Source organism: Vipera berus (genome assembly GCF_964194415.1).
Source record: "Vipera berus genome assembly, chromosome: 3".
NCBI lineage: Eukaryota > Metazoa > Chordata > Lepidosauria > Squamata > Viperidae > Vipera > Vipera berus.
In genome coordinates, this window is record NC_138204.1 from 193,652,387 (window position 1) to 193,663,695 (window position 11,309).

An 11,309-nucleotide genomic window follows, 5' to 3' on the forward strand; every position below is an offset into this window, starting at 1 on the left:
TGGAAGATACTATAAAAATAAATAATATTTAGAATGAACTTGTTTGAAAATGTGTCTATGCTATGGAAGCTTGATTCCACATACCTACAGTATATGGAGAAGTCCATGCCAACGCTACAGAAGTGGTTTGTCACTGTTTTTTTAGTTTTTTTTCCCCCAACTCCTTAGTGTAGCCTAAAGTCCTTATAATTCCTGGGGTCCCTCATGCATGTAATAAATCCAATCCGCCTTAATTTTCTCAATTACTACTTGCTATGATTTAATTGTGGTATTATCATTATAATATATTTAGAAATAGCTATTAAAATATAAAATATAACACATATTTACACTAATTCTTTTTTGACAATGGCAAGAGCTAAATTTAAAATTCCAAAGCAAGATTGCAAGACATATTCAAACTATGTTGAAAGTGCTTTATTGAAATCTCATGAGTGTGTCTGGCAAAGTAGCAAACACCAATACAAGAGTTTAAAATTTTTTCATTTCTTTTTTCAAAAATGTATCAAGTTATATTTAGAATATTGATACAAAGAATTAAATTATCGACTTGATTCGTGGTCAGAGTAGTACTTTCAAAATACGTAATTATTAAAAAGTGTTATCTATATATATATATATATATATAAAATTATGGGTAGGGGATGACACATTTGATTCTGTTCACTCCAAGAAGCTTAGAGTCGTTTTAAATTTCTCTTGCTTTTTGCACTTCCTGGAAGAGCATCTTTTTTACTTTGCCACATAGAAGATAAACTGCTACACTCTCTAGATCCATGGAAGGCACATAGACATAAAACACAAAAATCAAATGCACAATCTTCCCGGCTACACAGTCCACGTTTTTTTAAGGATTGATATTTAGCAGGACACTGACATCTTGGACAGGGTTTTAAAGCTTCATCACTGAAAAGCGTTTGCGCAACCTATATTAGGAAAACAGAGTTTAGGTATAGTATGCATGCATTTTCATAGGGCTAATAATTTATACTTACATTATATACTTTAGGAGCAGAATGCTCAGTATATTTCTAAATCAAAAGTCAAAACACCTCATTATATTTGAAAAGATATTAGGGCAAGAGGCAATGTTAATGGCAACAGAGATCACTTCTTCAGCAATATCTAACAATAGCCTCAGTTCATTAAATAATATATTTAAATATTTTTTATCTTTGCTTGCATAACTCAGTCAAATTATATTGTGGGGACTGGTTTGTGTTTTATTTTAAAGTAGATAATTGCAGTTACCTACCTTTATATATGCTTCTTGCTTGCTCCTTGATTGAAAATTAGGGCTATGCTGTATTGGTGTCAAAGATTCTTTGCATGATGAGTGCATTTGTAATAGCACAGATTTTGCTTGAGCCTGGACTGGTCGTAGTGCAAATCTAGTCACCATAAATTTACTAGCAGCATTTTCAGTGTCCAATAGGCATCCCTTTAAAAATGATCCAACACTACATATCATTTATTTTTACAAAAAACAAACTTAATTTGCAATTAACCATTTTATGCCAGCCATGCATTTAAAGATCCTATATTCTGTTTGTCTGATAAGTTATAATAAGGTAAGAATTATACAAAGAACTTTCTAATTCATTTAGTTTCAATACTGTAGGGATCTTCAAATTTAATACCCATACTGAATACTTTTTATGCCCAAATATTTACTATTTGTCCTTGCATTTCAGCATGACGGCAACCATTTAGAAGTTTGTTCTAGATTACAGAGTTGATAGAGGAAAAGGCCTTTTGAGCTTCACATTGCTCCATGTTAACGTCTGTCTGTTTGTTCGATCTTCCAGTTCAGATAGTGGTATAATGTAAAGGAAGTTCAACAAATTCATTCTATCCATACAGATAGGTTATCTTCTATGGAAGCATTCTCTGAGTGAATGCAATTTTAATGCAATTTAAAAAATCACTTCCAACAGAGAATTAACTAAATTATAACTGCATTCAAATATACATTTATCAGAATATTTTACAATTTTACAATCAGAAAAATATAGAATTTTTTTTCAAATCTTAATAACTTTAAAACATATGTTTCTTATGTGATTAGAGCTTAACCATACCAAATACGTGTATTTTAAGATTAATTTTATTAAATTATATCTAGCAAAACAGATTTATTATCTGATGATAATGTGTATACACTTACATACATGCACATCTCTGCTATTGTATTTTAGGGCAAGTTATGATGTGAATAGCGCAAAAGGAAATGGCAATAGTTAATCAAAGAAATTATTACAAGCATGAGATGAGAAAGGAAAGCATAGCCAAAATAAATTTATGCCAACACACGCACCTTGGGGAACATCTGCTGCCGGCATCAAGCTCCCTGCGCCCTGTGCGTTCCCACAGAGAGGGCCTCCTCAGGGTGCCACCGATCAGAGAATGTCGATTGGTGGCACCCAGGGGGAGATCCTTCTCTGTGGGCGCTCCGGAGCTGTGGAATCAGTTGCCGGTAGAGCTCCGGATGGCGCCCGATCTTCGCTCCTTTCGTCGCGATCTCAAGACGTTTTTGTTTGTACAAGCTGGCCTAGCCTGATGGGGATTGGTGGGGTTTTTATTTTTTTGTATTCTTAATTTTATTTTTGGGGTTTTATTATTGTATTAATTGTTTTAACTTGGGCAATTATTTAATCTCTTTTTAATGTTTGTACTTTGTATTTGACTTTTGCCCTGTGAACCGCCCTGAGTCCTCAGGGAGAAGGGCGGTATATAAATATTATTAAATTAAATTAAAATTAAATTATTTCTCACTATGCCCTTTGGTCCTCGCAACCACACTTGCTCATACCATGATCATAAACCTTGACTTTTAAAAGACTTAGCATCTTCTTCCTTTTAGGATCAACTCATCGGATGGCGTTGAATCTTTTGATTCCAGTCAACTATTTCACCTTTCCAGCATTTTACTATCTCATCCATATTCATTCTCTCTGTATGACTAACATACTTCAAAATACTTCTTTCAGTGGTGAGATTCAAATATGTGAACAACTGGTTCTCTGTGTAGATGCTGCTTCCGGAAGTCCATTCTGGGCCTGGGCAACAAAAAATTAACTACCGGTTCTGGCGAAGTGGTGCGAACCAGCTGAATTCCACCACTGACTTCTTTGTACTGGTTATTCACTTTCATATTCAATCTGCTTACATTCAACTCTTAACTGATTCTTGAACATGGAGAATGAACATAATAGACTGCTTATATACCATATTCTCACAACATGCAAATGATTTTTATGATCTTTCATTGATAATTAAGTCAACTCTTTTAGTTCTCTGCATATATTCATCAATTCCATACAATTAGAGCATTTATTACATCTTTTCTCTTTGTCTTAGTTTCATGGACATGTAACATTTTTCTGTTCATTTCATTCATTTTCTTTTCAACTCTCTGCCATTTTTTCCTTTTACATTCCAAGTCACATCTTCCAAATCATATTGTTGACATTAGGCATGACCATAGACATAGTCCATACACATAGTTTTCGTCAATCAAGGCCTTAATATAACACTTTTTAGTAAAATAGAGAAGGGGTAAACTAGCTTACCTTTTTAAATCATACTCAACAACAAGAACAATACTGGCCAGTATGCCACAAGTGCAGCCAAAATCCAGTTTTATCCTTCAAATATTAATACTGTTCTGTTCCAACTAGAATTTCTAATATAAACTTCTAAACTGGTTTATTATTACCAACATCCTACCAATTCAGAGTTTCAGCAGTGTACTGACATGCACTTGAAATAATATATGTCATATTACTTTTTTCTTCAAGTTCAAACTATGGCTTTTCAATTCACTTTCCAAAGTACCTGTGCAATTGTAAGTTACCTTAGCATCTGCTCTTAGCTGTTTTATATACAACTTCCGCCTCCGATTAGCATGCTTATCATGTACAACAATTTCTCGCCAGTTTTTGCTTACTTTCCACATACTGAAAGAAAGATTTGTTATCAGTGGCATCCAAACATTATGCAAGAATTGAATGGATTGCTTCATTCCTAATACACTGTATGTATAATTGTGTATAATTCAAGTATACTGTGTTCCTAATATGCTAACACATGAAAGAACTACAATGGAGGTTATCATTAAGAACAAACTGAATCAGGACTATATACCTTCATCAAATTATGGAAATATTATAATCATTTTTAACAATTTATATCATCTGTTATGGCGAAACAGATGCTAGTATTAAATATTTAATTCCTAATTTATGCAATTAATACATAAGATGTTGATATACTTCATTCCTCAACCTTAGAGACACATGGAAAATACTTCTCCATACATAATAATTATTTGTCCAATTCCAAGTCTTATTTAATGAAAATACTGTCAGAAATAGCATCATACAAAGCAAAAAGAAAAGTTGAAATACAAGTTAAAACTACCACAAGATGTTGAAAAGTGGAATGCTCTTATCCAGGTTTCCATTTACCATAGTGTATTCTACAAGCTTCCACCTGTTTTAATCAATAGCAGCAGCAAATATTCTATGCCCAAATATAAATCTTCAAAATTAATTTTTGTATTTTTAAAAAAATATTGTTGGTGCTGTTAACTTCTACAAACTTTGCAAATTTTCAGATGAGGGCACATTCATTTTGTATAGTGTAGCTAGGCTACATGAGCATAGGCACTCAGAGAGCTAAGTTTATTATTAGTCTATGCAATTTCAACGTAGCTACATTTATATAGAAAAGTAAACAGTAGTGGAGATATTCAACAACCATTTATAATTTTGTAAAATATATTTCTTACCTGTATAAGCTTTCTACATTCAGAATGGCTAAAATCGTAGCAAGAATATGTTTTAAGTCTCTGTCTTTTAATTCTGTTAAGATATCTAATTTTTCTATTCCCATTTTCTTGCCAATTAGTTGAGCAACAATATATTTTAACACAGATAAATTATCACCATCAAATTTCTTCAGTAGATCTTTTTTGTCTGCTCTTTTATTCCTATTTTGCGTAAAGATCTCATGAATGACTTGCAAAGCGGGAGTTATTGAGAGATTTCCAAAATTTGGAGCCATGCATTTACTTTCATCTTCTTTAAAAACTAATTCATTGTCTTCATTGATAAAATCATCTACTTTTTGTTTGAGTTTTGAATTAGCAACGGTATTGTAATCTTCCTCTTTTTCTGATTGTGACCCACGTTCTGAAAGAGTGGATAATCTTCTTGAGCGCTGTAGTTTTCTTACCTTTCTTTTAGAATTTAGACTGCTGGAAGATTCATTACGTTTTTGAAGTAATTCTTGGAAGGATCCCTCATGATCTGACAAGGATTCTTCTGATTTATCAGACCCAAATGAATTATAGCTACTGGTATCAGAAGTTAACAAGCTCAAGTCACTTATTTCTTTAGCAGATGGTGTATTTGTTTCAGATGTATTAAGATTAAATCTTTCAACAAGATTGTTGATGGGTGTGATAAATTTGTCATCACTTAATGAAGATTGTGAATTTCTGATTAACCCTGAACTCTGCTTACTAAAACATATATGTGCACTTTCAGTTAAAACATTAGGAGTGATTGTAAAAGATTTGGACTGGATTGGTGATAAACCAGCTGGTTCTGACAAGCTGCCTTTAGGTTTTGAATCATCTATTGTAGAAGTCCTTTGCTGGGAGAACATAAACCTCAGTTTCTGACAGTCGGAATTAGATTCTTCAATTTTTAGAGTACTGGTAGCCAAAGGCTTATAGCTTTTCTCTTTTGGAGAATCCAAAGCACACTTTGATACCCTTTCATCGAAGCTAAGGAAATGAGCTAAACATGGTTTTTTCTTATTCCCTGAAGATAATAGCTGCTTTTCAGAAAATCCCAATGCACCAACAGATGCTGCTTTAGATACAAGTAACCTTCTCCGGAGTGTTGAGTCTTTTTTAGCAACTTTGGGTGTTTCACAATAGTCTCTAGGTATATTAGCATCCTGCCCTTCTGATAAAATAGCATTATGTTTAATGGGAGACAAAACTGAAGTGCACAAACTACTAGAATGCAAATATTTAGAATATTCTGTTTCATTCTGTTCTCCTTTGCATTCTGCATCAGTATAATAAAAACTTGGGTCCTTGATTGATTCATTGTACCCACTGTCATGAAATATGGAAGGAGAGCATGAATCTTTAAAACTGCAGTATCTTGCACTATTTCCAGGAGAGGTCAGCCTGCCACTTTTAAAAATATTAGATAGAATTGAATGGGTTTCTGACATCTTGTGTTTGGAACCAATTATCCTCTGCAAAATAAAAAATAGTATTTTACTTCAGAAATCAACAGCATAGTTTTATTTATAATTATAATTTTATTTACCTTTTAAGACTTTTAAAAAGAGGCTTTTAAGAGACTGGACAGCCACTTGTCTGGAATGGTGTAGGATTTCCTGCTTGTGAAGGGGGTTGGACTAAAACAGGGGTGTTAAACTGCTGGCCCATGGGCCAGATGCATCATAGCAAACCGCGCCCACCCCACTGCTGGCAATGGCAAAAAAAATTGTGATACGTCACTTGACATTGCAAGTTTCACACCCCTGGACTAGAAGATCCTTTCCAACTCCGTTATTCTGTTATTTAAGAATTTAATATTCTTTGGTATATTCATGGATATGCAGTAAAAGTGCCAGCAAATTTGGAAAACTCAACAGTGGCCACAGGATTGGAAAAGATCAGTTTACATTCCAATTCTAAAGAAAGGGAATGCCAAAGAATGTTCAAACTATCGCACCATTGCACTCATTTCACATGCTAGTAAAGTTATGCTTAAAATCCTATAAGCTAGACTCCAGCAGTATGTGGATCGAGAACTTCCAGAAGTACAGGCAGGATTTCGAAGAGGCAGAGGAACTAGAGATCAAATTGCCAACATATGCTGGATCATGGAGAAAGCTAGGGAGTTCCAGAAAAACATCTACTTCTGCTTAATTGACTATGCTAAAGCCTTTGATTGTGTGGATCACAACAAACTATGGCAAGTTCTTAAAGAGATAGGAGTACCAGACCATCTTATTTGTCTCTTGAGAAACCTATATACGGGTCAAGAAGCAACAGTGAGAACTGGACATAGAACCACTGATTGTTTCAAAATTGGGAAAGGAGACCGGCAAGGCTGTATTCTGTCGCCCTGCCTATTTAACTTATATGCAGAGCACATCATGAGAAAGGCAGGGCTAGATGAATCAAAAGCTGGAATTAAGATTGCCGGGAGAAATATCAACAACCTAAGATATGCAGATGATACCACTCTAATGGCAGAAAATGAAGAGGAACTAAACAGCCTCTTGATGTCGGTGAAGAAGGAGAGTGCAAAAGTTGGCTTGAAACTCAACATTAAGAAAACCAAGATCATGGCATCCAGCCCTCTCAATTCCTGGCAAATAAATGGGGAAGAAATGGAGGTAGTGACAAATTTTATTTTCCTGGGCTCCAAGATCACTGCAGATGGGGACTGTAGCCAAGAAATTAAAAGACGCTTGCTCCTAGGGAGGAAAGTTATGGCAAATCTAGATGGCATACTAAAATGCAGAGACATCACCCTGTCAACAAAAGTGTGTATAGTCAAGGCTATGGTTTTCTCAGTTGCAATGTATGGCTGTGAAAGTTGGACCATAAGAAAGGCTGTGTGCCGAAGAATTGAGGCCTTTGAACTATGGTGCTGGAGAAGACTCCAGCAAGTCCCCTGGACTGCAAGGTGATCAAACCGGTCAGTCCTAGAGGAGATCAATCCTGACTGCTCTTTAGAAGGCCAGATCCTGATGCTGAAACTCAAATACTTTGGCCACTTAATGAGAAGGAAGGACTCACTGGAGAAGAGCCTAATGCTGGGAAAGATTGAGGGCAATAGAAGAATGGAACGACAGAGAATGTGGTGGCTGGATGGAGTCACAGAAGCAGTAGGCATGAGCTTAAATGGACTCCAGAAGATGGTAGAGGACAGGAAGGCCTGGAGGAACGTTGTGCATGGGGTTGCGATGGGTCGGACACAATTTTGCAACTAACAATATTCATGGAAATATTTTAACCAAAGAATTCAATCATTACACTTTGTGCCTGCTTTATATTATATTAAGATATTTGTGTTCTGAAAGTTGATATATTTGGTATTATCAGTTATTATTGAAAAAAGCACCATGCTATGTTTTCCTTATTAATTTATATCCAGTTTTCTAGCATGTTCTTAGTAACTCTGGAATAACTTGGCATAATTTCTGATTTGTATCCATGAATAAATTGGAAACTGATAAAAAGTGAAGATCGAGCTCTAGCAAAATTAGATCTTAACACTTTAGTTTTATTCCTTGGAATAGCGTAACTTTTTAATTAAAAAAAACTTTAAAATGCTTGAGTTAAATGTTGCATTTCTATGTAAAAGAAGCTATACCTAACATGTTGAAGGTTATTTTTTGTTTTTTTTAAATAAAGCTGCTTTAATTTTATTTCCTTCCTTTTTTATCTCTAGAACCTTAAGATGGAGCTGATGGGATCTGCCAGGATGATGTCCAAATCACCAAATGAACTCCATTGTCAGGTAGACTCCACAGAGTATTGGCTTTCCTGTCATTATCTATTTCTGTCCTTCACCGGCTTTTAAAATAATATATTATACTTAATGTTTTTATTAAAGTATCAAAAACTTTGATTCTAAATATTCTTGGGTTCATATAGTATGTTAATCTGCTCCATATTTATTCACTCCAAAAAGTTGTAATTTCTAACCTGTTTGGTTACTGAATTATGAGTATTTATGACTTTTCTAATATATTGCATCTTTCGTTTCTTCTTAAATGGAACAGTTTCCCCCCCCCCCCAGGTAGGAAAGTTGTTTCCTGTTTATGACAATAAATGTGTAGGTAATAGAGAGTAATATGAAGGGGCTGGTGATTGAGTTCCCCAAACTCATGGTTTTGGGTGACTTCAATCTACCATCCCTGGGAGGATCATCTGAGTTAGCTCGGGAGTTCATGGCTTCCATGACGGCCATGGACCTGATGCAAGTAATTCATGGACCGACTCATGTGGGAGGTCACACCCTGGATTTGGTTTTTCTATCTGGACGGTGGTTAGATGATCTTGGTGGGGGCTCCCCAATTGTTATGCCCCTGTCATGGACCGATCATCATCTCCTGCGGCTGGTCTTCCGTTTTGCCACTCCCCACCGTGGGTGTGTTGAGCCAACTAGATGGTTCCGCCCCAGGCGCTTAATGGACCCTGAGAGGTTCCAGGCAGCGCTGGGGTCCCCACCTGCCTCCTCTGCTCACAGCTCGGCAGATGCCTTAGTGGAAGCCTGGGAAAGGACGGCCACGGAGGCACTTGACCGAGTTGTACCCTTGCGGCCCCTGACCCGGCGCAGATCCCAGTGGGCTCCATGGTTCTCCACAGAGCTCCGGGAGATGAAGCGTCGGAGACGGGACCTAGAGAGCGGTTGGAGGTCCAGCCGATCTGAATCCGACCGATTGCGACTAAGAACCCATATTAGGTCTTATCTCGCAGCGATAAGGGTGGCGAGGTCTAATTACTTCGCTACCCTTATCGCGTCCGCAGATAATCGCCTGGCCGCCCTGTTTAGGGTGACCCGCTCCCTCCTCAATCAGGAGGTGAGTGAGGAACCCTTGCAGGGGCGTGCCAAGGAGTTTAGTCAACATCTGTTGGACAAAATCGCTCGGATTCGGACCGGTTTGGACTCTGACTGGGCAGAGTCTGACGATCAGGACACGGGTGGTCTTGTCAATGTTATCTGGGAGGAGTTCGATCCTGTGACTCTGGAGGAAGTGGACAGGATTATGGGGAGGCTGAGCTCCACCACATCTTTATTGGACCCGTGCCCTTCCTGGCTGGCTTATGCAGCCCGGGAGGGGACTCGAGGCTGGTTCCAGGCAGTTATATCTGCCTCTTTGAGTGAGGGTAGTTTCCCTGCCGCCTTGAAGTGGTGAGACCTCTCCTCAAGAAGCCTGCCTTGGACCCAGCTGTGTTAAATAACTTTCGTCCGGTCTCCAACCTTCGCTTTCTTGCAAAGGTTGTTGAGAGTGTGGTGGCGCATCAGCTTCATCTGGTTCTGGATGAAGCGGATTATCTAGACCCGTACCAATCGGGCTTCAGACCCGGGTACAGCATGGAGACGGCATTGGTCGCTCTGGTGAATGATCTCTGGAGGGCTCGGGACAGGGGATATTCCTCTGTCCTAGTCCTATTAGACCTCTCAGCAGCTTTCGATACCATCGACCATGGTATCTTGCTGCGGCGTCTCAGGGGATTGGGAGTGGGAGGCACGGTCCTTCAGTGGTTCTTCTCCTATCTCCTGGGACGCTCGCAGTCGGTGTTGGCAGGGGGGCAGAGGTCGACCTTGAGGCCTCTCGCTTGTGGAGTCCCTCAGGGGTCGGTCCTCTCGCCTCTCCTGTTCAACATCTACATGAAACTGCTGGGTGAGATCATTCGTGGTTTTGGAGTTGGGTATCATCAGTATGCTGATGATACCCAGCTTTTCATTTCGACTCCAAACCACCCCAGTGATGCCCTCGACGTGATGTCCCGCTGCCTGGAGGCGGTTCGGGTCTGGATGGGGAGGAACAGGCTTTGACTCAACCCTGACAAGACCGAGTGGCTGTGCGTACCGGCATCTTGGGATATTCAGGATATCCCATCTCTCTCTATGGGGGGTGAGTTCTTACCCCCCGTAGATAGGGCTCGCAACTTGGGAGTCCTCCTAGATTCACAGCTTTCTCTAGAAGACCATATAGTAGCTGTGACTAGGGGGGCCTTCGCCCAGGTTCGCCTGGTGCGCCAGTTGCGGCCCTATCTAGACCGGGATGCCTTACGTACGGTCACTCACGCCCTCGTGACCTCTCGTCTGGACTACTGCAACGCTCTCTACATGGGGCTACCCTTGAAGACCACTCGGAGGCTCCAGCTGGTACAGAATGCAGCCGCGAGAGTTGTGTTGGGAGTTTCCCGACACTCCCATGTTACACCTCTGCTCCGCGAGCTGCATTGGCTTCCAGTTGTCTTCCGGGTGAGATTCAAGGTGTTGGTAATGACCTACAAAGCCCTACATGGCATGGGTCCGGAATACCTTGGGGAGCACCTGCGGCCGGCGTCAACTTCCCTCCGCCCAGTATGCTCCCACAGAGAGGGCCTCCTCAGGGTGCCACCGGTCAAAGAATGTCGACTGGTGGCCCCCAGGGGGAGGGTGTTCTCTGTGGGCGCGCCGGATTTATGGAACCATCTTCCGGTCGAGCTCTGGATGGCGCCTGACCTCCGCTCCTTCCGGCGCGTTCTC

At 39.3% G+C, this 11,309-nt stretch overlaps 1 protein-coding gene across 1 annotated transcript; it reads right to left on the minus strand.

Annotated features, from left to right (window-relative positions):
* Positions 1 to 677: 677 nt before the first annotated feature.
* Positions 678 to 6,255, minus strand: FBXO43 (F-box protein 43; the record flags this gene model as incomplete). The annotated part of the gene is made up of 4 exons (XM_081325891.1): positions 678 to 926; positions 1,256 to 1,441; positions 3,857 to 3,959; positions 4,793 to 6,255. 4 exons carry the CDS (start codon positions 6,253 to 6,255, stop codon positions 678 to 680), a joined length of 2,001 nt encoding a protein of 666 aa, XP_081182017.1.
* Between the last annotated feature and the right edge of the window lie 5,054 nt (positions 6,256 to 11,309).